The sequence below is a fragment of the Psilocybe cubensis genome, chromosome 2, assembly GCF_017499595.1.
Source record: "Psilocybe cubensis strain MGC-MH-2018 chromosome 2, whole genome shotgun sequence".
Taxonomy (NCBI): Eukaryota; Fungi; Basidiomycota; class Agaricomycetes; order Agaricales; family Agrocybaceae; genus Psilocybe; species Psilocybe cubensis.
The window spans coordinates 1,046,109-1,071,561 of record NC_063000.1 but is presented as its reverse complement, the minus strand read 5'-3'; the positions used below and the strand labels follow the sequence as shown (position 1 = coordinate 1,071,561).

Here is a 25,453-nt window from a genome sequence, read left to right as displayed (position 1 = left end):
GCACATGTTCACAGACGCTCTACCAACGCCGTTTTTCTGCCTAAAAGCTCGTACACATCTTCTTCATCCTTCCGCGCAGCCGAGTAAGGGGTTCATTTGACATGAATGAATGCCCCTCTGCCCGAACCAGGGCATATTGTTACTCCGCAGTTTAGCAGTTCATGAATAATGTGATTCTTTACTGTTCAGGACAGCAAGTTACAAACACACTTGGAAATTAGGTATTTAGTTCCTTACCAACTCACTTGTACAAACTTAATGCATGAAGTTAGGTCTATGGGATCACTTGGATGACGAGGCGGTGACACAGATAATTAGCAGTTATCACCATGATCATAACCTAGCCGGATGTCTGAAGTTGGCTTAATCTGTCCAAGTTACCAAGTACATCTCAAATGATTAGATATTCAAGACCTCTACTGGAGCATTGTGACCAATGGCGATAGGTATTTATATGATTGGGTTTTTTTTATACGTGACCCAATATCGTTAAGCGCTTTCAAATGTCTATCTATAGCTTCAAAAACGTTTGCTGAGTTGACGGCTCCCTGGATTTTTTGATCTCAAATGCACTGCCCGCAGCATCAAGTAATTCAAGTTTCCAAGGCATGCCAACGCCTACACTTCCACCGACGCAGCAACGTCACTGGTGATGGCGCTATATAAGACACCTCTGCATTCATCACTCTGGTAATTACTATGATTCACCATTGCACTTAATCGCCTGTTCGCTCATGCCACACTTACCCACCACAAAGATGTACGGCCGACCTACCATAACGACCTCGACATCCCGTAGAACGATCCGATGTCTCTTGTTTTTCTTCACGTTTTGGGTTCTATATTATTTGCTTGCCGGGGGCATGGTTACACCTCCTCCGCATCTAATGGCTATCAACGACTTTGAGGTTGCAGAGATGGGTATGCCATGTACTCGGGAGTCAAATGGTACCCAAATCCTCATCGTCTCTGCAATGTTCCCCTTGGCAAAATCGAAGCATTCCAAGGAAGACTATGCTATTTGGCTAAAAAACTTTTTGACGCCTATCACTACCGACATCTACATGTACACGACGCCTGACCTTGTGGAGACGGTCAAAGAATTCCGGGGGGACCTTCCTATCACCATAAATTCCGCATATTCCTCGCCATTTGACATACCGCCATTGCAAGGCCGGGAAAGGGTGTACGCCAGGATGAATGAGATTGACCAAGAGAAGTGGCACCACTCTCCAGAGCTGTACGCTATCTGGAACGCGAAACCTTTTCTTTTAAACTCGGCAGTGCAGGCATTGAAAGAGAAGGGCAAGGTTTACGATTATGCCTTCTGGAATGACGGCGGAAGCTTCAGAGCCAATCACCGCTATACTCACTGGCCGGATCCGGATAGAGTACAGCAGGTTTGGGAGGAAGGCAGTAAATTGACAGGGACGAAGAAAGAGGACTTGTTATTCTTTCCCATATTTGAAACTATGTCCGAAAATGTCAGGGATTGGCAAGAGGGCATGGGTCCAATTGCGAACCCGGGAGGACAGGTGAGCGAAGGTAAGCAAATTTTACGGTGTTGTTAGCCCTTGAAATTTCATGATTATGTCACAGGCTCGTTCTTCGGTGGCAGCCCATCAACGATCGCATGGTTCTCTAAAACGTTCTACGCATACCACGATTATTACATATCGCAATGGATGTTCGTGGGGATAGACCAGGACGTATTCAACTCACTATTCCTGCTATTCCCTGAGAGGATATTTACGATCTGGGTGAAGGATCAAAAGGCACCCAAATCTCCTGTTCATCATGGAATGGCCCCAAGCAAAGTTATACCTGGCCTGCATCTAGGCTATTACAGCGGTGAATGCGGCGATCCATGGTTTTATTATCAGTTCTGGTTATCTGACAGAAGAACGCGAGATGAGATGCGCATGATTTGGATAGAAGAAGCTCAATGGAAGAGATTGCGATGGTGGACAGAAAGGAGGTTGTGCCAGATGACAAAACCTAGGTCGATGATGGATATACTAAAATCCTCCTTTGGTGCGGACTGGAATCCGCCACAAAGAAATGTTGATATTCCGCGTTTATTTCAATGAAAACAGCTAATAATCCGTGTTCCTGTGGAATTCTACGAAGTTTCTTTAGGTCACATGGTAAGGGGGTAGTGCAAGCAAGCCAACGGGATTGAAAAGGCCGTCTTTTGCTGTGCTTTCAATAATACCTTGATATATCGAACTGTGAACGGCGATATGCCGGATATGTCTTGGCGACGACACTCTGGGCCAAGGTCCATAGCGCTGTGTCGATCCAGAGGGACATCATGGTTGCAGCTTTGAAATTGGTGAATAAAACGGCGCCCAAGGACTCTTATTCATGTCAAATCACGCCCAATTTCTCAGACAAATGCCCTTTAGAGGGAGAGACATGTACAGCCTGAAGAAGTGGCAGGCAATGAAAAGGCGCTCCTTTATTGTCGGAGACCAACGTTCAACAGCTACAGAATTAGCAATGAGTCGATAGAAATAACCACCAGCAAAGTAACATTATGTACAATCACCATCCATCATTGTGATAAACAGACAGAGGCCATGCAATGCAAGGTATTAAGTCATCTGCAGTGTATTGTTGTCCTGGCTACTTGTCATGCCTGGTCGCCTCGTCTATGAACCAGGAAACGTCAAATAAATTCTATTAATAACGAAATTACACACGACGGCAAGATTAGTACGATGTTTTTCACATTAATGACACGACGTATTGCGTTCATGCGTTAACTTCTCCAGCGGGCAAAATTCGAGAGAACGGCATCTCCTTCGTGGGCTGAAGCCAGTTCTTCTCATCGTATTTAGCGTGGGGCGGTGACTCGATCATGTGGAAGGTGTACGCGAATCGAGTGTGCGGGCTCGTATTTCGCTCAGATTTGTGGAGCACTGTACCGTGGATGAGAACCAGGTCACCTAGCAGAGCAAGCGCATTAACATAGGAATTTGACCGAGCAGAAAACTGAACCGAACCTGGATTGCATGTCTCAAGGATATAACCTCCCTTAGCAGCTTCAGCCAGCCTCTGTTCCTCCTCAGATGATACAAGCGGCTCAAATCCTGTTCCCTTTCTTTCTCCAAGTCGAACAAAGCGCTTAGTAACAGGATGGGTCTTGTGAGAGCCGGGTAGGAAAGACAGTGCACCGTTAGTGGCAGTACACTGCTCGAGGGCAATCCAGAATCCAAGAGCGGAAGGTGGATCTGTGTACTGGATGATGATAAAGGCGAGTACGTATGTTTATTGTCACAGTATTTGAGGGACGAGATGACTCGAACTCACGAGGAATGTTGAATCGTTGTGTTCAGGTACTAAGGTAGACAGATCATCAGCCAATTGAAACAGCGAGCAGAGGAAAACCAGAAATTCACCTTCGCCACCGATATGTGTTTGCTTGGTTATTACCATCGACTGCAGGGCTGTCCAACGATAAGGCTGTCCAAACTTGTTCAGGCGTGACACATACCTACCGGATCCTTGTGGAACTTCAGATCTCTAACGAGACTTCGGAGACGCTCATTCTCCAGAGTGACCTTTCGAAATGCAGGATCGAGTTCGTGCAGAGCTGAGATGAAGACGAAGCCAATACAACATGAAGAGAAAAGTATAACCGCCATTCGTTTAGCATTCCGGTTAAAATGGTCAGCAACCAAAAACCCACCGTGTCCTATCTTGTTCACAGACTTCTGCTTTTCCCTCGTGAGTTTCCCGTTGGAATCCACAGCATCTTCTTCCAAAAAATATCGACTTTAAGGAGATGGACAAGCATGAATGTTGCATATGAGTCGATTTCCCAGAGAGCACAAATGATACAGAGGCGTACATCTTATCTCCAGAGTTCAAGAAGTAATCGTCGCCGACATGATTGTCATCGCTAGTCGTAAACTTCGTCTAAAAGCAAATTAATCCAGATAATTATCAGCTACAACATATATCATCTACCGTAGATTCGATGGACCCACCAGAGGATGATCGTGGATGTCAAACTCGTCCAACAGTTGTTTAGACCGCGCCAACAGTGTATGCGCCTCTTCTTTATCCAGAAAGTTAGGGATCACTAGGTATCTTGTAGTTTCCTCATCAGCGTACGTTGGATCCAGTTGATATAGATCCCCCTACCCGTCCTTGTGGAACTAAATATCAAATGATTCGAGATAGAGTCAACAAAAGTAATTATGATTCTGAAGCTTGCTTATGTATCACTCACCTTGTCTATTTGCTCTTGCGATAGATACTCGGGCATGGCAATATTAAAGTACAGATGAATAGAGGTTGTCGTCGAAATGACCTAGGCAGGTGGTGTTAGTTTCGGTTGAAGGCGAGAATACAGTGGGGGCATCCCCGCAGAGACGTCTATTTTTATCTTATCAGATAAAAAGGTCGCGCGACTGAATCCAATCATTCCGTTGAACAAAGACAATATAGTAGAATAAGAAAGCATGTGGTATTCGGAAAGCATGATACACGGGTACATAATATATCGTTAGCACTTACAGCATGGGGGATAAAAACAACAGGAGCATAAATGAATGGAACGGAGTAAGTAACTACGAAATAGATACCACGAGCAAGGATGAGGAAGACTGAAACAGGAAGAGAAGAGGTAGGCGAAAGGTGGTTGGAGTTGCTCAAGGTAACTCTTGTATCGAGTCAGAAACTCGATTGTTTATGCTGCCGGGGCAGGCGCAGGGGTGGTAGGTGTACCAGGGGCTCCTAAACAAATTATACACTTGAGAAAAACAACAGAGTCAATAACGGTTTTTAGACTTACCTCCACGATCACCTCGTCCGCGACCACGGCCCCTTCCATCACCTCTCCATTCACCGCCACTGCCTCCACGACCACTAAATCCTATGAATCAATGTCAGTAAGAACAATACGCATACATAGATACACAACTAACCACGTCCACCGCGGAAGTTTCCACCACGATCACTTCGCTCGCCTCGCTCAGGGCGTTCTCCACGTTCGCCACGGTCACCGCCCCTGTATCCACCACGGTCACCACCACGGAATGCACCCCTCTCACCGCCTCTAAATCCACCGCGTTCTCCCCCGCGGAACCCATCGTGGTGGCCACGGCCACGACCCCTGTGTCCGCCACGACCACCCCTAGGGCGTCCGCGACCGGCCTGCGTGAAGCCATCGTCTTCTGGCTGCTCGGTGTCGCCATTAGCGGCGGGGGCAGGAGTAGCATCGGGTTGAGGTACTGTGGCGTCTACGGCTTCGGCGGGGGTGGCAGACCCTGAGGTACCGAATTCGGCGTGGAGTCCGGCGATGGATGGGAGACCACCTTCGTCATCAGCTGCCCAATCGATGGGGCCATTTGTTGGCTAAAAGGTTATCATTTAGACAAATATCGTTGGGTTTCAAAGACAGAGAAATAGCGTACGTCTGCGGCAGCAGCTGGAGCAGCTTCTTCAGGGACGTGCCCATTGACGGTAGGCTCCTCTACGTGACCAGCAGCATCAGATTTCTCAACCCACTCAGCTTCGTCAAAGGATGGAGTTTCGATTTCACTATCTTGAATGAAGCGGAAGCTGCTAGACATCGTTGGAGGTTGAATACCAGCCACGGCGACATCGGGTTCGGGCTCTGTTGTGGATTGAGCGACAGCGGGTTGTTCCTCTTCGGGTTGAGGGGGCGTAGGAGCGCGTGGAGGGTGGAAGGCCAAATCCACAATTTCAAATATTTTTGAAGCTATGAATAAATTAGATACACGTCCTCGAGAAAATTGCAGGCAGGTGCTTACAAGTAATATCCGCAAAATCTTCACCAAATAGCAAGGTCTTGAGGGTAGCTTGTTTTGTTTCTTCATCATTGCCAACGAGAGCATCAGCATGGGCCAGAAGGGCCAAGATTTCAGGGGAGTCGGACAAAGTAGCGTTGCTCAAGCCATCGTGTAGAGTTGCACGGAAGCGAAGAAGGTCAAGAATGGCACCCGCTTTAGAAACGAGAGCAGACTGTACAGAAATTTAGTCAACAATACACTGTAGGTACAATCTACAGGACAGACCTCTGCGCTAGACACAGCTTGAGCAAGTCGGGCCTTTTCGGCCTTCTCAGCTTCAAGGCGCTTAACGGTCAATTCTTGCACCAAGTCGGCTTCATGCACCTAGATACCAATGATGAGTCGTAGAAACGACATAACATAAAAAAACACACACCTCGATTGCCTTCTTTACTTCTCCAAGCTCTTTTTGAATAGCCTCAAGTGTAGGGAGAGTTTTCAGTGTACGCTTTTGATCATCATTCAACTTTTCAGGATCCGTGGCAGCATAGATGGTAATTCGTGACTAAGGAGACATGATTATCAGGTTACGATTGCGCTGTGCTTGCAAAATTAACTCACAATCTTCTTTGTAGTTGCCTTGAGACGCTTGTTAACGAGCTCGACGATGGGACTAGGCTTTAACAAGACATCTTCCTCAGGAAGAGGTGTGCCCTGCGACTCAGTCCGAGCAACCAGTTCTGGAGCAACAACGCCGTCTTGAATTTCGGCGTGTTCAGGAGCCTTTTCGATGAGCGGCGCGGTTGCAGTGTCGATGACAGCAGGGGCGTCGCCGTTCTCCGACTTGGCCTTAGCCTTTCTCTTTTTCTTCTGGGTCTTCGACAGTGGGGCCGGTGGGGGAGCACCAGGAACAATTCGCTGAGCGACTGCTTCGGGCATTTTTGTTTTTGGAGGGGGTGGAAGGGGTTTGGGGTTCAAGTTGGGTTATGAGCTGGAGTTATGGTTGAGGTTGGGGAAGCTGCAAAAAAAGCGACGCGTTTCTTTCTCACGATACGGCCATACTATGCCGGCCTCATCCCCTTCCTTCAACCGTCACCGGACTTTCACGAGCATTCATCGCGAATGTCTACAGCTTAGGGGGTGATGAACGAGTAAGATGATATATAATAACAGTGACTATCTATTGACTGACTTTTCATTCTCTAGTGGCAAATTTGGAGCACAGTGTTTATTCCAAGGTGCCCCGAAATTTGAATGCCCCTACTTTGGCCTGTTTGGGTGCCTCATATGTTGACCATGGGCATACACCAGAAAGATAGTGGAATGCTCAGAAAGATCGTAGTCCAAGTCCGATCTCCTTTCTGTGGAAATATCGGGTCAGCCACCAGTGGCAAGCGATATATATTTCTTCACCCAACTGATTTCTTTTCAGTTCTCATCCATGGACGACTTCAGCACCAATCGACACGCAGAGAGTGCATTGCGTCCTGATGCTTCTTCGTCCTTACCCACTCGTCACCCAGACTTGTGGTTCAGTGATGGCAATATAGTTCTGGTGGCTGGCGACTTTTACTTCAATGTCCATCGAGGTCTCCTCTGCCGTCATTCCACTGTGTTGGAGGAAGCTATCAATGCTTTAGATGCCGAGGACAGACACCCGTGCTTGATTGAAGGCAACTCTGTGTTGGAGCTCGACGAACAGCCTAAAGATCTCTGCCGCTTTCTCATGGCTCTCTATGATGGAGTGTATGTCATTAATCACTTTTATTCTAAGAGTCTCTCGTTAAATCCTCTCAGTTCTGGAATTAAACATGATCACCTGGACTTTGAAAACGTTTCTGCTCTGTTACGACTGTCAACAAAATACGCGGTGGAGCATATACGGAACGATATCTTACGCGGTATGTCTGCAATATGGCCAAAGACACTCTCAGCTTGGGAATTTCGCGAGGCGGATGCCACAGATGTTACAGGCATCTACAAACCGCGCGCCGTATACCCTCATCCGATGTAGGTGTCATTATTGTCTGTCCGTCACCATTTACATTCCAATTACGCAGACTTGTCATAAATCTGGCCAAAGAAACAGGAGCAACAGAGCTCTTACCATCAGCTTTCTATGACCTCTCTCGGTGCGCAGCCAGTGAAATTGCCACTGGCTACCTTCCTCCGGGCGGGTCCGACCGCTCGGAACTCCAAATTCTCTCCGACGAAGACCTGATGAACGCCCTCCGCGGACGTGAACACGCGTCACGCTTCCTCTCCACCTTCGTAGTCAACGAGCTCGAAGGGCGGGACGCGTCTGCAGGATGCGTGCACCGGAACGATCCCGACCCCTTCCGCAAGCGCATATGCCAAGCCACGTTCGAGGCGACGACGTTTGAGATCCTGCGCGACGTCAACGGGGTCGTATTCCACCGCAGTTCGGACCCGCTCTTTGCAATCATGGATGCAGATCTCATGCAGACAAGATCAGATTCGACGAACGGAAGTGGCAGGCTCAGCCTTCTCCATCGTGCATGTGAACCTTGCCGCTTGGAGTTTACTGCTGCAGTAGATGCTGCCCGCGAAGATATGTGGCATAAAATACCTGCATGGTTTGGGATTGAAATCGCTAATTGGCCATGATTTCGAATACATATATCTTTGTGTCCTTTTGGAATCTTGCTGTCAGTTATTATAACTCAAACTCGAACAGTCTACGATCGAAATTTAAGCTCTTAATTCATTCTGAAGGTCGACCACAAAATTCTTCTCCCCAACTTTGGACGCTAAGATTTCCTTGCTTGACACTTGTCAGACTAGTCCCCCAAAATGCCGTGAGTCAGCTAAACTATTCTTTGATCTTATAATCTTCATGCATCAGGTCACAGGTGTGCATACCGACGGTTGCACTGCGCGCGAAGGCGACCATTTCTGCTGCTACACCTCTCATCGTTCTTTGGACCCAGTTAAAGCTAATTTGAGGTATGTTTCCCTGTTTCTCAGAGCACGGACAAGCCTCAGTTCAGCCACCAATGGTTTTACGTCACAACCATCTGTTCGTGGCTAGCCCAACGCTCAATCAATTCAGTAACTTCAATGAACTGCTAAAAATAGTCCAATTTTGATATGACAAAAGCGCTCGGAACGTCGGACAGAGCGAAAGGCTTTCGAACATGACCTTGTGCAAAGAATTTCCTCCGGAGTGAATTCTTGGCCCCTTGTTTTTCTTATTTCAGAGAATGATGACAGGGAATACTAGACCTAATGGCGATCGTAACGTGGACTAGCATCAATCTCCCTCGGCATTTGATTGAATCGTCACTCTCACAAAATGTATGTGCAGGCGATCAAACTTAGAAGGGACGTATCGAAGTGCACCTGCGAAGTACTAGCGGGCCCGAGATATCGGAACAAGGATAACATATTACTATCCAAACTGCATCTAGCAATGACTTCCAATTCCATCCTTCCTCCTCCAACTGTTGTTGGTGATGCCATCTTTCCCAGTGGTCATCGAAGACACTTCCCCGATGCTGGCGTTCTCGCCCACAGACTGGCGGGCAGGTGTCTCTGGAGACAGCCAGCTCGATCAGTGAGTACCATGCTCTACTGTTGCTTGTTATCTCAGCTTCAGCAATGGCTAAATGAATAAAACATTACTTTGACTATTTCATATCGGTAATCTTTAGATATAGTCAAAGCAGCTATTTGTTGACGCAAACAGACGGAGCAACAATATCCCTCGACTTCTATGGCAGCTCTGTTCATATATATGGTTCCAAGCGTTCGTATCATGGACCGTACAAGGTCCAGCTCGACAAAAACCCCTATCAAACCTTCAATGGCCTTTCGTATACGGAACTTTTTCAGCAATCGTTATTCAGCGCGAACATGACTTTGGGAGATCATGAGATACGGATATCGAATCAAAACATCACATTTACGGATGTGGACTATGTGCGTTCATTTTAGAGGTTGCTTCAGGACACGTCTGTCTCATCATAACTTTGTAGATTGAATTTCAAACCAGTGTTGGGAATGTGAATGAAACACTCATCGTGAATACATTTCAGGATGGGCATTCTTCCTTTAGATATGCACCACCTACATCTTGGAGAATTCCTGACAAGGCTGGTACGTTCATAGGAGGCACTGGACAGTGAGTACGAATTTCGGACTTCTGGATTCAATCTGACAAATCTCAGTGCAACTACAGACCCTTTGGCATCCGCTAACTTTACATTTACAGTAAGATTAACTTCTTCCTGAGTTGATTGCCAGTTTCTTAACAGCCAACCATTTTCTCATTCCATTTCCAAGGGTAAGCGCCCATCCACCGACACACCCGATATGCGCCGATCATTCTAAGCCGTGTCCTTTTCAGGTGATGCGGTTGCTTTATATGGGCCTGTTGGTCCGAACAGTTGCACGGCATATTCTGTCAAAGTGGATAATGGAAACCCGACAGTATTCTCAGCAAATAGACAGTTCTACAGACCCCAGCAAATTCTGTTCTATGCTTTTAATCTCGGCGTTGGGCAGCATATGCTACAGATACAGCTGCCAGGATCATCGACATCGGGCGAGTTTGCAATTGACTTTGCAACTGTTTATACAACGCCCTCGCTTGGTGGAAGGTAAGCATCGAATTCCTTGTGACGATTGGATTGATGTAATGGCTTGCAGTTTTGCTAGTGGCGATCCTGGGGTTAATGCACCAGACCCTACCAGCACGGGAGGACCTGCCACAAACGCTGATAAGAGGTACTCATGTAATCTATATATCCATTGACTGAGACTCTGACTAAACTATTCTCAGGGATCTTTTCATTGGAATCGCCATTTCTGCAGGGGTTGCCGCATTAGCAATTGTAGCATGCATCATCCTCTTCTTGCGCCGCTCAAGAACAACCCTTATACCAAATCCAAATGATAAAGAAATTCAACGTAACAGTGCAATCTCTCCATTCACATCACTACCCTCTGCCCAGCCTACAAGCCTCAACTCGGCGGAATCGCAAGTATCATCCCAACCGCTGACACTGCAACCTGCGCAGCGGGAGCAGCACAGTAAGTTTTCACTAAGTCCGGCACCGGTACGGACCCAGGGGCAGGTGCCCATACACGGCGCTGCAAACCACTATCGCGCGGCGACGAGCACGTCCGGGTCAGAGTCCGTAGTCCAAGCTATTCAACAAGTTGTTGAGGTTCCGGTGCCGCAAGAACATATGGACATCTCGATCTCGCCGCCGCAGTATACTGTTAGTCCGGGTACTCCTCGAGATAATGGTCACGGTCGTACTTAGAAAGAAGTAATTTGGTTTTTCTTGCTTCAGTTTTGGGTATTTCGTTTTGTAATATATATGTATCATTGTGAGAATTTAGGTGCTTACCACTGGAGAATTCTGGAGAATTCCTGGCCAAGAATACGGGGAAATTCAAATCACTATGCACCATATGCCACATGAGTGCGCGGCACGTTCTTTGGTGGATCATTCTATTTAGGTATACAAGGCGCTGGAGTGCAACTGAGCACGGATAGGCCCAAGGTAGACTTCGTAATGTACATGGTCCTAGTGAGGCATGTATGAGTTCCAAAATTTTAATGCAAGTGGGGGGTAGAGCCTTGCGCAAATGAAACAAACAGTATTTTCGTCGGCAAAAGTCCAAAGGCATGCCGCTTTTTAACCAAATGCCTAGTGCAGGCCGAAAAGTCTGGTGAAGTCAATTTCCTCAACACGAACATGAGCCTGGATCGACCCTCGACCCTACAGACCGGAAAGTATTTGACGAGCTACCATACCATCGGATTTCAGACTATCTCAGCCGTGTCTTGTAAGATTGTAGATGGTGCTCAGTTGTGCTCGTACACACTAACAGGCACTCACAGGGCAAGGTGCTGGACCAATCGAAATGTTCTGAAGATGGGTATAACAACACAGCAGTCCTCGGAGCCGGCCTAGGCAGTGAGTACCGCATGGTGTGCGTCGTAAAGCAACAGGGTTTGGCGTTGAAACGGTGCGCCGGTAGCTGTCGGTAGCAGCGCCCATCTTGTCCGCTCGTCCTATTTGTTATTCGACACGTTCCTCGACGCATTGAACGCGTGTATGAAAATGGAACCCGACCTTGCCTACAGAGAGCAAATCGTTTTTTGTCAACGTCACGATTTGCATCGCGGGTACAGGAAAGAACAACCTGTATGTATGCCGTAGGCTGCAACCGTTTTAAGAATGGATCTTCCAAATGACAAATGACAAATGCTTCTCACCGTCGAAAGGAGTTTATCGCCGTAGGCGGCCGCCACTCCTTCAATCCCGCCTTGACTCGGACGCATGTTAGTAGAGCGCGCAAGCATCAAGGACCTGGTATCACCCCTGCTCAAGCGAGGTATGTAATCCTGTCAATAAGTAGATTTGCGATAAAAGAAGAGCCATGTTCTGGTTCAGTCAGGAGTCAAAATAGTCATGAGCTTGGCTTTATTTGTTCGATGTGCTATTGATTACGCCTATGATTAATTACACCCAACAGCGACCGTCGCACCGCGACGACGCACATTGTTTTTACCAGTGCCTGTCCAGTGCCAGCGAGCTCGCATGTCTGATTCTCCTGAAATTATCAGAGCCCGAGATTTGCCGGAGACAGTCGAGACGACACTATATAATGCGCCATTTCGCGTCGGTGAGGAGGACAGGACCCTTTCTCTCGACGCCCCGGAAGCACGCCGCACATCGCAAAACATGTTGAAGAACATCGACTACACGCTTTACCTTGTGACAGGAAGGGATCTCCTGCCTCCTGGCAAGGTACGTCTTCTTTGTTCATTACATTTCAATCACTTCTCAACTAATTTTTCTGTAGGACTTCTATCAAACATTGGAGGAGGTACTACACCTTTCTGAATATCTTATTCACTGTAATTCTGACTCTCACAGTCAATTCAAGGAGGCGTTACCATTGTTCAGCTGCGGGAAAAAGACCTGGAAACTAGCGCTGTGAGTTTGTTGTAGATCTTTATCTTTTCTGAAATACCTACTGATATGGCATTTGGTCGAACAGTTTGTCGAACTGGCCGTGAAGTCAAAAGTTATTTGTGACAAGTACAACGTCCCCCTTCTGATCAACGATCGCGTGGATGTTGCTCTCGCTGCAAAGGCCGATGGTGTTCATCTCGGGCAATCCGATATGGCAGTGAAGCGAGCTCGTGAACTGCTTCCTCACACTGCAATCATCGGCTTGAGCTGCAACACTGTTGAGCACGTCAAGGGTGCCATCAAACAGAAAGTCGACTACATTGGCATCGGCGCCGTTTGGGACACAAAAACCAAGAAGTTGACGAACCCTGTTATTGGAATACATGGAGTTGCTGATATGCTTGCTGAACTCGAAGGAACCAGTATCGAGGCTGTTGCTATTGGTGAGCTTATCGTATTTAAGCGAAATGTCTCTTTCTAATTCGTTCTCGAAGGCGGAATCAACTCTGTTAACCTGCTCCGAACATTACACGGATGTGTCACCGTCAAGAATCGTTCCTTAGATGGTGTCGCTGTGGTATCTGATATCATGGCATCTGCAGACCCACGATGCGCATCCAAGAAGCTCAAGGAGATTCTTGTGAACTTCCAACGTCATCACAAGTTTTACTGCCTCCGCCACAGAGGGAGACCCGACATCGTCACCGTCGACTCAGTTGTGAATGGAGTCGCAGAGCTTATGGATGAAGTGAAGAAGGAGCGTCCACTTGTTCACCAAGTACGTAATCAAACGGCCAGATATTGCGTTTGTGTGGACGCTAATAACCTCTTAATCAGATAACCAACACGGTTGTCAGCACCCAATCTGCCAATGTCACCTTGGCCATTGGTGCCAGCCCCATAATGGCCACTGAATCCAAGGAAATGGAGGATTTATCCCGCATCTGCGGTGGTCTTTTGGTTAACATCGGTACCATGAGGGCCGAGAACCTGGATGGGATGATGATTGCAGGTAGGGATCGAAATCAGGGATCTCGTATTTCTTCCGCGTCTCATTGTATGCAGGCACTTCTGCAAATGTTTTGAAGAAGCCCATTGTTTTTGATCCCGTTGGAGTTGGCGCAAGCAACTTCAGGAAAAACACCGTGAAAGGTTGGTGGCTAAGTTACTTGGCTGGTGTAGTGCTACACTGATGCACGTACGCGTGATGCAGGTTTGTTGAACAAATGGCAGGCCAGTGTCATTAAGGGTAATGCTGGTGAACTCGCTGCCCTGGCAGGCACGGATGAGGTTAATCGATGGTTCTTCGAAATTATGTTATTATTGACTTCTTGTTCGACAGGTTGAATCAAAGGGTGTCGACAGTGTGGGGTCAGGCTTCAAAAATCCCGCTGAATTTGTGAGAAACCTCGCTAAGAGAGAACGTAAGGATTGCGGTTACTTTTATACATTTATGTTCTGAAGAATTTTGCTCTTAGGATGCGTTGTTGTCCTCACTGGCCCTGTTGACTACATCTCGGACGGAATCTCGACCGTATGTCTTGAGAATGGACACGAATTGCTCGAACGCATCACTGGCTCTGGATGTATTCTGGGTAGCATCATCGCCAGTTATTGCGCTGCCTCGTCGCAAACGGACACCAATACCGACAATGGCGGTATGTTCCGTGGAGATATGTTCACCGCAGCCATTGCAGGGTATGCACCTTCATTGTTTTCGCGTCTGTTAATCATCTAACGGTCCATGTACCAGTGTACTTGTATTGACGGTTGCCGCTGAACTTGCCGCCAAGAGACACGATGTAAAGGGACCTGGTTCATTCCTCCCAGCATTGATCGACGAACTCTCGACTCTCACACCTGAACAAGTCCGGGAATTTTCCAAGGTCACTGTCAAGCACCTGTAGAGAGCTCGGCCTCGGGGTGGATCCGGGTAGCGCACCCCTATAGGCAATGTTCGTTATAACCCCCACGCCTAACCTCCGATTAACTTATATACCTTCGAGGACACCTTCTACCTATTATTATAATAAGTGTACATAACCAAACTGCTATCACTACACTACTGATACCATACACTGTCATTCCTAATTTTTGTGAACAAGTTTGTGCTAGTATGTTTCCATCTCTATACCAAAGACCCACATTTAATCGCTTCCAGATGTTTATCCAGCTTATTCTCATGGACTTCATATCCAATCGCAGTGATGAAATATAACTCCTTCAGAAAGTCTACGGTTTTAAAATGATAGCGTGGGGCCGTGCTTGACTAATTTGACAGCGGTTCAACATGTTGTAACATCAACTGCCATCATGTATTTCCGCTCACCCACCCAGGGTGAAGATTTGGTTGGCGTTTATCTGACAGATAAAAGGGTCAACATGGACTGGGAGGTGCAGTCGGATCGCCCACCTTTTCTTGCGTTCTAACGTACTGAGTCGAGATGCCCAGATTCGCGCAATTGTTCAAGGACACTAGCCCTCCTCTCGTGTACTCCAATGGATGGCAAGGTGGATCCTCAGCGAATGACCCGCTTCTTGACAAGTATGCTCAGGCGACGTACACCTTCACTAAAACACCGGGAGCAACGTTGAATTTCCGCTTCAACGGGACCTTCGTTGGCATTTACGGTGCAAAACGCCCAGGCTATGGCGCATACTCGGTCAAGGTCGACGATCACGTATTCCCGACTCTTAATGCGAATTCGGACGTGCCTCTCTTCAACCAGACCTTGTTCAACACGACTTTGCACGACGGACTTCACAATGTTACCTTGACTAACCTTGGTAACACAACCTTCGACATCGACTACGTATGCTTCTTTCTGACTCCAGTTTGACTAATAATTCACATGTTTTGAATGTAGTTGTATTTTGAGGGAAACAGTGGAAAAACCAATGAGCCTTTGCTCACTGCCACTTTCCAGGACAACGATCCCTCCTTCACCTACTTCCCGGCTTCGTCGTGGAGACAGTCTCCAAGGCCAGGAACCTTCTCAGGGAGCACTGGAACGTAAGTTATAAGCAATTTCACTTACGACAATTGTTTTACTCATTCATTTACTCGAGATCAGTATCACGAATGATCCAAATGCTTCTCTTCAATACAAATTCAAAGGCGATGTTATCCTCCTTTACGGAACAGTCACACCCACCAGCGTGTCCTCGTATCTTGTTTCCGTTGACAATGGCCCCTTCTTCCCCTTCTCAGCGCGCAAAGCATCTGTCAGACCCCATCAGGTTCTTTACTACGCGTCTAACCTGGGACGTGGAACCCACACATTGAAATTGAAATTCGCTGGAACCAATGGCACAACTGGAGATTTTGCAGTAGATTTTGCCAACCTGTACTCCACTCCGTCCCTGGGTGCCCATGAACAAAAGTGTGTTTATGTCCTTGATTGCGTGATACATGATGTTGATTTTTTATTCCTCTAAGTTCCTTCGCGGCCGAGATCCAGTCACCACCTCTCAGTCTAGCTGAAGCCTCACAGTATGTGCAAACGTTTCAATTCTGTTAAATAGTTGTTGAACTCCTCCTTCCTGTATAGCGATATACCAAAATCTGTCATCGCGGGTCTGACTGTTACATCGTCCATCGCGTTTCTGGCCATCATGGCCGTCATCTATCTCCTCTGGTCCCAACGGCGCCAGAAAAAGGAAGGCAAATTTGTCAAGTTTTAGTACCCACGAAGTTAACGCCTAACGATAAGAAATGAATGTATTTCTTGGAAATAAGCCTTTTGCTTATAGTTCATTATTCTTATAAATGATTATACAACATACACAGCAGATTTCACAGACGTCATTCACCCGAAATATATCAGTACAAATAACGGAATCCCTTTCTTCTTTCCATGGCTTGTTCAAATGTTAGGCCTTCGAGCTTCGCGGCTTCCTCGACACGAGTGCGATCTGTGCCTAACATGAAAGCCTTCTCATCTGCATCAAGCTTCTTGTTCTCTCGCACGAGCATCTGCCGGATCACTGTCGTGGCAATGCGTGTAAGCACAATTCACAGAGAAAATAAATACTATGCAAACCTAATGAGAGTAAGGTGCTGATTACAAGTGCACCAAGAGATATCGCCATCGACTGGTGATATTTCGGGCTCCAAGCAGCTTTCCAGGTGTATGATCCCATGCTACAGGTATTGCGTTGAACTGAGGTCCAGTACCCTGAGAAATCAACTTACACATTACCAATGTTCCCACATCCATTGACGATTCCAATAGCAGCTGCTCTTTTCCTGTGTAAATGCGGTGCGTCGGCCAAAACTTATAACAAAAAGAAGATATACAAAACTTACGCAGGAGGTCGGGGTACAGCATTGGACACCCAGACTAAGGTCATTGCAAAACCTGGATTCGACTTTGCTCAAGATACCTGATAAAATATTGATAACCTGAAAGGCAACATACCTACATAGCCACAGGCCATGAAGAACAGAGAAATGTAGCGCGCAGCAATGGACATGGTAGACAAGGCAATGATAAAACCAACAATAACACCCCACCACCAGCCTGCAATATGGAAGAAGCGCTCTCCAGTTTTATCTGCAAGATAGGATCTTTATTAATAAACTTTATGGTGTCCCAGAAAACCAGATGTACCAGCATGCCAGGCATTCAAACAGCATATCACAGATGCGACAATCCACGGAGGACTAGAAACCAATCAGTAACATTACCTATATATACCATATAAATGGACATACGCAGCTAGTAGTAAGGTGGCAGTTGTGCTGAAGCCAAGGGTTGCCGTGAGACTATTTAAAAATGTAAGTTATTCGAAAAGAAGAGAAAAGAACGTCGCATCAGACGGTCTCTTACGTTGGGAAGAATTGGACAAAGCTGAGGCCCAGAAGTTGCGAAATAGTCATTATGGCGAAGATCAATACTTTGGGATCCTTGATTGCAAGAATGAGTCCCTGGAGTTGTCTAGGAAGCCATGGAGTCAGTCTTAAACCCGTGGCTAGAATACTATCGGAACATACGAATCGCTTTCATTGTCTAAATCGGCTTCCCCTGCATCTTCGGAGAGTCGTGCCTGTGCGAGCCTAGATTCGAAGGGTGACATCCATCTGGTGTTATGGGGCTGGCATATACTCTCAGAGCCCACGCTTGAAAGATCACATTTAAAGATCACCAACATAATCTGGAAGCAGCCATCTGTACCATGTTAAGATAACAATTGAAGATGTTATGATTAAAATAAATAAAACGCACATGCTATTCAACCCAACACAAATCGTAATTGCACCCTGAAGTTAGAGAAATTAGTCAATTAATTGCCACCTCATCAACTATGCTTATTACTTCTATAAAGAATAGCCTGGAGGAACAGGAGGGTGAGTTGACAGGCAAGCATGGGAACGCTGTTACTTACCAGCGCCATGCACGAATTCCTCGCTTTCCTTCCATGTTAGCAAGTATACCGGCTGCCATTAACTGAAGTACTATTAGCAAAATATAATGAACTCAAAGAAATACCAAAAAGGACTTACAGTCCCAAAAGCATTGGAAATTAGCAATCCTGCATAGAGAAAAGCTGAACGGAACGCTAATTCCTGTGCCGAAAAATCAGCTGCCCGTTCGTATATAAAAAACGCGGTGAACTGAATCGGAAGCCTTACCTTCTTGGTATACCATCGAGATAAAAGGAAAATAGCCCCAGGATAAAACGCTGCTTCTGGCAAACCGATGAAAACCCGACAAGCGATGATTCCAGCGAAGTTTTTCGTAACCTTATTGACAAGGGATAAGTACGTCTATCACAGACTGAGGTGGGAAAACACCATACACCAGTCAAAAGGCTGGTCAGGCCCCATAGTACCGTGCATATCCCAATATATAATGAGGGGCTGCCGCCATAGAACAGACTCAGAATGGTGAAATGAGATTATGTAGCCGCCTACGCACCGACTGACTTTGTTGAGTATCTTGACAGACATTTTCAGAGATACGCCATTAATAAGAGGTAACGACACACACCATATTCGAGGGTATTTGGGCAGGACAGTAGGACACAAATAGGATGGCAATAACAGTAGCATACTGGACATCTAGAACCAGCAACTAAGAAATTTCATGGAACGGCACAATGAGAATAAAAGAGACGCACCGTTGATGTGCAAGTCTTGTTGCATCCCTTTCAGTCTCGCTGTTGTAACCCCATTACGCTGCCCGGATCGTATCATCCTCCATTCAAAGTTCAAGCCAATAATTACTGACATCGATGTAATTCATGATGAAAATAAGAAATATTGTGGGTAATAGTCGCATGTCCAGTTTCCGCACCAACTTGCGCTCGGCTAGAATTCGTTCAGTTGATCCAGGTTCAGGTAGCCTTTCATGGTGCTTGGACGGAGGAGTCCCATCGACACTCCCTACCACCGAATCATTGGCGTTCCCTTTCTCTGACATGTTGGGGAGAATGTAATAAAAGCTTTGGGGATTGGTTGGTATTGCCTCTAAGGACGAGTTGAAGAAGGGGCATCTGACTTTGTTGGTCATATACAGGGAAGATATACATAGACGCCATAATGTCGCTTTCGCACAGTCTGTCTTTTTCGAGGGGTAAAGGTGGGGTAAAAAAAGCGGGCCGAACAGTCCCAGAAAAAATGACGTTTATACGACATGCCGAAGTTGGCAGAACTGTTTTTGCCTTCCCATGAGCAAAAGAATGGCATTAAAGGTAGCCTATCCGTCATCGTTTATCAGCGATCACTATGAAAGGGGTCTGACCTCCCATCTCCCAAGGTCCAACGGCGTCTTGGTGTTCCGTGTGTGCAGTTATTACAGAGAGTACTGGAACCAATTGATCACGCGCTACACTGTCATAAGAAAAGTTCGCACTCACACTATGTTTAAACTGACAATCTGGGGTTTTGAGAGCGCTGGAACTGTTAAAAATAGGTTGTAGACTGCCTTGTGGAGAAAGCCCATCTTTTCGTAGAGGATTTTCACCGCTTGTGTAACCTATGCGCAACGGCATTCCGGGGCAGTAGTTTTCACAAGCGTATGATACTGACGGCCGTAGCTCCAAAAGAACGACCCCATGACACGTCGTTCACAGCTTCATTCTCCCCAATTCAAACCAAGAGCTGTCTGATTTCCACCTCTAACGGCGGCCTCGATAGCTTCTGCCAGCTCCCGCAACGCCAAAACATCTTCGCTGAGGTCAGGGGGGCGAAGTTGATCATCAATCTCCGGGGCAGTGATACCAAGTGCTTTTTGAAGAGCATGCTCTCGATCATGACCCCGAAGTTTATCGATGGAAGTAAGTAATTCGGGAAGGTTCTTATGCTCTGAAAGTATTTTCCGAATGGCGGGGGAAGTCGCTAACAGTACTTTAACTAAGGCTAAAGAAAATAATGAAATGATTACTCACCAATGGCTTCATACTGCGGAAGTTGAAGCATTTTCGGGTCATCGCGTTTGAGAGGATCGGGAAATGCTGATTCGTCGGGTACATATGGCCACTTGAGGGATGTCAGAGGCCGAAGAAGAACTCGTTCCGTCAAAGGGGGTTCTTGGGGAGAATTTTCCATTGCCTCATCTAAACCGTTTTCCATACACGTCCAACAATAAATAGCATAAAAAGACATACCTGGCATTTCAACCTGGTCTTCGGTAACAGGTTTGTCGTTAGACGTGCCAGGTAGGATATTGGTTTGTCCGGTGCATATGGATTCTGTTTAAGAAGTAGGTAAGAGATGTGAGACTTATAGAGCGAGTCCTGTAATTTGCCTTTGTGGTTCTTGTAACATCCTAACGAACAGCTGAATCAACAGTGAGCAAAACAAAATGTCATACGTGTGTCCGGGCTCACTAGACTATCTTGCACTGAGGACATGTATACTTGTAGTCCTGATCCAAACAAACCTGGCATTTTGGCTGTTTTTTGCGGTTGGGTGCCATAGAAGGTTGGTGTAGTGCGGCGATGACATGGGTATCTCTGATTCCTGAATCCATGGTTGGGGAGGACCAAATTACTTCCTAATACGGACGAATTTGATTTCGTGCCAAAACTACATCTTATCTCTTGTCCTCGACCTCGATCATCCTTTTTCAAACCCAAGCATACCATGGTGTACCCTGGTCATTTAATTTACTAGAAAGTGATGATAGGCTTTGCTTACTCAAATGTACAGCGCAAAAGCATGTTCTAAAGACTTTCGAGCATCTGGTGAAACTGCTTCCAGAAGCAGAACGTACCAAGGTGTGTCGACTTGTCCAAATTCCCAATTTACTACTTATGCTCATCCGGAGACTGGAACAGCCACAAATTTTATTGTTAGCAGGAGGTGCTGTCGAATTCCGCAACGATACCGACCGCGAACTCGTTTTTCGTCAAGAATCTAATTTCCACTATTTGACTGGATGCGACGTACCCTCATCTTTTGTTATAGCTGCGTATCAGCCTGGAACCTCCCTCTCGACCACACCATCTCTTTCGCTATTCATTCCGAAAGCAGAACTTGAGGACTTGATGTGGTCGGTTCCCCCACCTTCTCTAGCTGAAGCGCAACAAGCCTACGATGTAACCACTGTGGAGCACCCAAGCGCCATTCCAGCCGCAATTGATACTCTTTTAAAGGCACTTCCAGGAGCCCTATTTCATACCCTACCTCGAAACTCCCCTCTTTTTCCTATTTTGCCTGCACAATACACCCAAAAAGTCCTCGACGCTGATGGGGCCGTTACAGATCTATACTTGCTCTCCGCTCTTCAAACTGCACGCTTAATCAAGGATTCTGACGAAATTGCAGCCATCAAGAAGGCCAACGAAATCAGCTCCCGCGCGCACGAGGTCATTATGAGGGTCTTGGGCAAGGCAGTGAAAGGGAAGATTGAAGCGGGCGCGGGAGCTGGTGTGGATAGACCGTTGCTCCCTGGTGAATGGTTGATTGAGAAGGAAGCCGAAGCCGAGGCTATTTTTGTGGCTTCGTGCAGAAGAGAAGGGTGGGCTACATTCATTGTGAATTTGACTCACAATTTGACTTCCGAACGTGGTTTAGTTCCGTGCACCAGGCGTATCTTCCAATTGTCGCGGCATCAACTCGTGCATCGACCTTACACTACTGCTGCAACGATCGAGAATTTGCATGGGGGCCTGTAAAACCGCATGATCATCACAACAAAAACGAACTTGCGCATGGGAAGACAAAAGAGCTCAACCCACAGGTCCTCCTTATTGACGCAGGATGTGAATGGAATTGCTACGCTTCTGATATTACTCGCACCATGCCGGTTGGCAACGGTGGAAAGTTTACCGCAGAGGCGCGAGCTATATACGAACTTGTTCTTGAGATGCAACAGGTAAGATCAACGTCTCGTCGACTCTACTCAACACATCTCAAGTCATTGTGCATGTTAGGAATCTTTTAACATAATCAAAGCAGGCTTGCACTGGGATGCCGTGCAGCTCATTTGCCATCGCACATTAGTTAAGGGATTCCAGAAACTTGGGATTTTCAAGACACCCGAATCCCCTGGATCTGGATCGTGGAACTCTGAAGAAGCAATCCTCGCTGATGGAGTCTCTTCTGCTTTCTTCCCGCATGGTGTTGGACACTCTCTTGGCATGGACGTCCATGACGTTCCCAGCGCCAGTAAACCAGCCGTAAATCCTACCATTGGTGGTGTAACTCTTGGACATGAAAGTTTTTATACCTATTTGCGACTTCGACTGCCCTTGGAGACTGGAATGGTTGTGGTATGTGCAATTTGATTTCTGTTAAAAATCACCAAAATACTAATTAAGTCTTGTAATGAAGACTGTAGAGCCAGGCATTTATTTCTCTCCTCATCTTTTGGCAGCTGTTCGCGAATCAAAACACATAAATCACGATGTTCTGAAACGGTATGAACCCGTTGGGGGGGTGAGGATTGAAGACGTCGTCGTAATTACCGACGAAGGATATCAAAATCTAACGACTGTCAGAAGTGACGTTGCATGGGTGGAATCCGTTTGCTCTGGTGAGCTATAAGTGGTCTTCACTCAGCGTATCTACTTGTTATCAGGTAAGTTCACAATGTAGTGCAAATTTCAAAATGGATTGTTTGACGATTTTTCCTGTAGATCTGATGTCTTGTGTAATCAATTGTAGCCAAATTCCAGTGCATCTCTTACTTTAGTCTCGGACTAATTGTTCGATTATGCACTAACGACAAACATGTTCAAATCCATCAATGAAAGCCTTTCATAGTTTAATAACCCGTCATTCGCGGATTGCTTCTACTGTGTAACTGTCAATGACCTTCCTTGTTCTGTGACTTCCAAAATGCTGTTGCTTCTTTCTTTCGTTACGCCGATGCTTAATTTCCAAGCAAGGGCCAGCACTGGAACGATGAATGATTCATCTTGCATCTCGCAGTGGTACATTTAGGACGGTCATAGGAAATCTCCGGCCAACAAAAATGAACTATTGGTTGGCAAAAGGTAAGTAAAGTTGTGTCAATTGCAGTGGCGATGAGAAACTGAAGTCTCTAGATCGGTACAGCAATAGATCAATGTACGAACATATTATTTTTGTGTTAATTACGATGGTATGACTAGTGCGGCAAACAAACAGATACAATTTATTTTGAAGCAGTCGAAATACATATAAAATATCGCATTCAGGCCTAATTGCATTCACCAGTTGGACGTGAAAGGATCCTCGCAATGCTGGCGCCGATGATTGATGAAAACTTGCTATCGTTGGCGCTTATCATTCCATTGATTTCATTTCGGTAAGTCTCTCACCCGCCGACTTGAGGGCTGAGGTTGGATTCGAGGGAATTCGGAATTCGGTGACACGATGCAGACAGGAAGCTCATAGCCGCACAGCTCGAATGTCAACAGCCTGATACGACCGACGACAGTAAACATAACCTATGGCACTTTACAACCTTTGGTTTAAATTCATAGTACATTGTGCCAATACCCTATCTTTCGGTCCACTCATCCTCCGCCTTCAGAATAGTCAATAAAAGTATGTCTGTCATCACGTTTGAGGACATCTACGATGCGTAAGTATACCTTCCGATATTCCATCGAATTATTAGTCTCACATGTGTGTTAACTCTAGATGGGTTCATCAAGCTCTGCATTTTTCAGCCGTTACTTGTCTCTTTTATGACCACCTCATCACTTTTGGGACCGAGATTGACTGTATCTGGAGGGCGAAAAAGAATCTAAGCACCATGCTGTTTTTTCTTCATAGATATCTGGCGGTCGCGACCAACATCCTACTCCTCATCCCTTCGTTTGACCAGCTCACAGAGGATGAGTCGGGGGCTAAGGTAAGTCGCAAATCATCAGCAAAGTATATCAGCGTGTCGCCTAAAGTTCAAATTAGAGGTGCGGTTCATTCTAGATTTAGAGCCCTGCTGAGAAATTTTATTAACATTGAATTCAGGTGCATTCTGGAAAGTCCAGGTATATTTCGCCAATTTGTTTTAGTAGTAAGTGAGATGCTTGTATGCGGTGAGTTCACCTCCGTATACTAATGCGGTATCTTCCCTTTGATCTTATTAAATTATTATCTAGTGCTTCTCAGTCTTAGGGTCTACGCTCTCTATGCAAGGTCGCGCCGTGTATTGATGGCTATGGTTGTTGGAGGAACCTTACTTATGGTAGTATCAGTGGTATGGACGAGACATGGTCATAAACACAGTATTAAAGTTTGCTCATCGATAATTTTTGGTAGGTAATGGTTATACGCGGGCAACCAGGAACAACAGACTTAACCAATGGCTGTCAAATTGGTCTGTCTCGAACCACGTATGTTCCCACAGATTCGACAAATAAGGTTTTCGTTAAAGAAATCAACACGTTTCTACTCGTAGCGCCAACAGTGAGTATCTGCAATGTGAAGCATCCGGTCATTTAACTTATCTTTTTATCTGACAGAAATTGCTCTCCCATGGGAGGCTCTCATCGCCTATGATTCCTTCATATTTACCTTGTTGGTATTTAAAACATTTGAAAAGGATGACAGGTTTCGTTTCCCTGTCACTAATCGAAGCAGGCAATTACCCTTGAGAGATCTGCTCTTAAGGGACGGTAAGAAATCCCCCTTCAGACATGATATACGCTATATTGAAAAACTGGTATTAAACAGGTATTCTCTACTATCTGTGTGTATTAACCCTATATGACTTTTGCGATATGTTCCAACTCATATCTTCCAGTGGGGCTGTTTTGATCAATTTGGCAAATGCCATCACTTTCTATGTAACTTGATTTTTTCTTTCCCTTGCGATCATCTTCTCATCTTCAACCAGTTACCCCAGGTCAGCGTTTAGATGTGAATCCGGTTTAATTCCAACTGGGCTGAAATGAATGTCAATCTATTTACTTAGCGGGTTCTACGCGGTTCGGTATCGAATATCTCATGCAAGTAAGTGTGAACCGTGACTCAATGGTATTCACGAGTAAACGGTCGCTGAGCGATGACGTTTAAATACATAGCATTTCGATTATCATGATGTCTCGCCTCATGTTGAACTTGCACCAGAGGGCTAAACTTGGACTTACATCGGACACTACCAACCTCTCTTCTATAAGCTTTCAGCATTGAACTTGGTATTTGACGGTATCATATAACATAAATTCTTAGGTCCTAACAACTATAAGCTCCCTTTTATCTGAAAAATATCTACCACCAACCCACCACATCATCGTCATATCATATCACTTTTGCGCATTTCGCCTTGTAATTACCCATTTTAACTGGTCTTG

General features: G+C 46.1%; 10 protein-coding genes across 10 annotated transcripts; 6 read left to right on the top strand and 4 right to left on the bottom strand.

Annotated features, from left to right (window-relative positions):
• Positions 1 to 887: 887 nt before the first annotated feature.
• On the top strand, positions 888 to 2,090 carry JR316_0001845 (uncharacterized protein; the record flags this gene model as incomplete). Its single annotated transcript, XM_047887643.1, has 2 exons — positions 888 to 1,545; positions 1,600 to 2,090. 2 exons carry the CDS (start codon positions 888 to 890, stop codon positions 2,088 to 2,090), a joined length of 1,149 nt encoding a protein of 382 aa, XP_047752566.1.
• Positions 2,091 to 2,757: 667 nt separating this feature from the next.
• JR316_0001844 (Phytanoyl-CoA dioxygenase domain-containing protein 1-like protein) lies at positions 2,758 to 4,276 on the bottom strand (the record flags this gene model as incomplete). The annotated part of the gene is made up of 8 exons (XM_047887642.1): positions 2,758 to 3,243; positions 3,316 to 3,344; positions 3,405 to 3,452; positions 3,500 to 3,598; positions 3,695 to 3,780; positions 3,857 to 3,924; positions 3,996 to 4,109; positions 4,241 to 4,276. 8 exons carry the CDS (start codon positions 4,274 to 4,276, stop codon positions 2,758 to 2,760), a joined length of 966 nt encoding a protein of 321 aa, XP_047752565.1.
• A 423-nt stretch (positions 4,277 to 4,699) lies between these two features.
• JR316_0001843 (uncharacterized protein) lies at positions 4,700 to 6,704 on the bottom strand (the record flags this gene model as incomplete). The annotated part of the gene is made up of 8 exons (XM_047887641.1): positions 4,700 to 4,746; positions 4,805 to 4,885; positions 4,938 to 5,367; positions 5,427 to 5,734; positions 5,787 to 5,997; positions 6,051 to 6,149; positions 6,202 to 6,330; positions 6,387 to 6,704. 8 exons carry the CDS (start codon positions 6,702 to 6,704, stop codon positions 4,700 to 4,702), a joined length of 1,623 nt encoding a protein of 540 aa, XP_047752564.1.
• A 502-nt stretch (positions 6,705 to 7,206) lies between these two features.
• On the top strand, positions 7,207 to 8,393 carry JR316_0001842 (uncharacterized protein; the record flags this gene model as incomplete). Its single annotated transcript, XM_047887640.1, has 3 exons — positions 7,207 to 7,511; positions 7,563 to 7,775; positions 7,826 to 8,393. 3 exons carry the CDS (start codon positions 7,207 to 7,209, stop codon positions 8,391 to 8,393), a joined length of 1,086 nt encoding a protein of 361 aa, XP_047752563.1.
• An 887-nt stretch (positions 8,394 to 9,280) lies between these two features.
• JR316_0001841 (uncharacterized protein) lies at positions 9,281 to 11,056 on the top strand (the record flags this gene model as incomplete). Its single annotated transcript, XM_047887639.1, has 6 exons — positions 9,281 to 9,342; positions 9,446 to 9,707; positions 9,764 to 9,884; positions 10,135 to 10,387; positions 10,437 to 10,514; positions 10,570 to 11,056. 6 exons carry the CDS (start codon positions 9,281 to 9,283, stop codon positions 11,054 to 11,056), a joined length of 1,263 nt encoding a protein of 420 aa, XP_047752562.1.
• Positions 11,057 to 12,082: 1,026 nt separating this feature from the next.
• On the top strand, positions 12,083 to 14,628 carry JR316_0001840 (putative thiamine biosynthetic bifunctional enzyme; the record flags this gene model as incomplete). The annotated part of the gene is made up of 12 exons (XM_047887638.1): positions 12,083 to 12,137; positions 12,279 to 12,553; positions 12,609 to 12,632; positions 12,683 to 12,742; positions 12,807 to 13,164; positions 13,216 to 13,499; positions 13,559 to 13,733; positions 13,787 to 13,873; positions 13,935 to 14,011; positions 14,064 to 14,145; positions 14,200 to 14,419; positions 14,475 to 14,628. The coding sequence occupies 12 exons, from the start codon at positions 12,083 to 12,085 to the stop codon at positions 14,626 to 14,628; spliced, it is 1,851 nt and encodes a 616-aa protein (XP_047752561.1).
• A 537-nt stretch (positions 14,629 to 15,165) lies between these two features.
• JR316_0001839 (uncharacterized protein) lies at positions 15,166 to 16,405 on the top strand (the record flags this gene model as incomplete). The annotated part of the gene is made up of 5 exons (XM_047887637.1): positions 15,166 to 15,534; positions 15,589 to 15,734; positions 15,796 to 16,104; positions 16,161 to 16,214; positions 16,273 to 16,405. The coding sequence occupies 5 exons, from the start codon at positions 15,166 to 15,168 to the stop codon at positions 16,403 to 16,405; spliced, it is 1,011 nt and encodes a 336-aa protein (XP_047752560.1).
• A 139-nt stretch (positions 16,406 to 16,544) lies between these two features.
• Positions 16,545 to 19,146, bottom strand: JR316_0001838 (MFS-type transporter cnsO; the record flags this gene model as incomplete). The annotated part of the gene is made up of 20 exons (XM_047887636.1): positions 16,545 to 16,708; positions 16,765 to 16,865; positions 16,917 to 16,970; positions 17,031 to 17,082; positions 17,143 to 17,277; positions 17,335 to 17,387; positions 17,439 to 17,489; positions 17,554 to 17,661; positions 17,718 to 17,818; positions 17,874 to 17,892; positions 17,950 to 17,984; positions 18,040 to 18,055; positions 18,110 to 18,171; positions 18,228 to 18,290; positions 18,357 to 18,467; positions 18,524 to 18,584; positions 18,643 to 18,662; positions 18,715 to 18,785; positions 18,845 to 18,902; positions 18,955 to 19,146. The coding sequence occupies 20 exons, from the start codon at positions 19,144 to 19,146 to the stop codon at positions 16,545 to 16,547; spliced, it is 1,527 nt and encodes a 508-aa protein (XP_047752559.1).
• Positions 19,147 to 19,800: 654 nt separating this feature from the next.
• On the bottom strand, positions 19,801 to 20,614 carry JR316_0001837 (uncharacterized protein; the record flags this gene model as incomplete). The annotated part of the gene is made up of 4 exons (XM_047887635.1): positions 19,801 to 20,078; positions 20,114 to 20,281; positions 20,333 to 20,416; positions 20,608 to 20,614. 4 exons carry the CDS (start codon positions 20,612 to 20,614, stop codon positions 19,801 to 19,803), a joined length of 537 nt encoding a protein of 178 aa, XP_047752558.1.
• Positions 20,615 to 20,810: 196 nt separating this feature from the next.
• Positions 20,811 to 22,813, top strand: JR316_0001836 (putative Xaa-Pro aminopeptidase PEPP; the record flags this gene model as incomplete). The annotated part of the gene is made up of 8 exons (XM_047887634.1): positions 20,811 to 20,823; positions 20,877 to 20,944; positions 21,005 to 21,687; positions 21,744 to 22,044; positions 22,103 to 22,441; positions 22,503 to 22,588; positions 22,731 to 22,749; positions 22,808 to 22,813. The coding sequence occupies 8 exons, from the start codon at positions 20,811 to 20,813 to the stop codon at positions 22,811 to 22,813; spliced, it is 1,515 nt and encodes a 504-aa protein (XP_047752557.1).
• Positions 22,814 to 25,453: the final 2,640 nt, after the last annotated feature.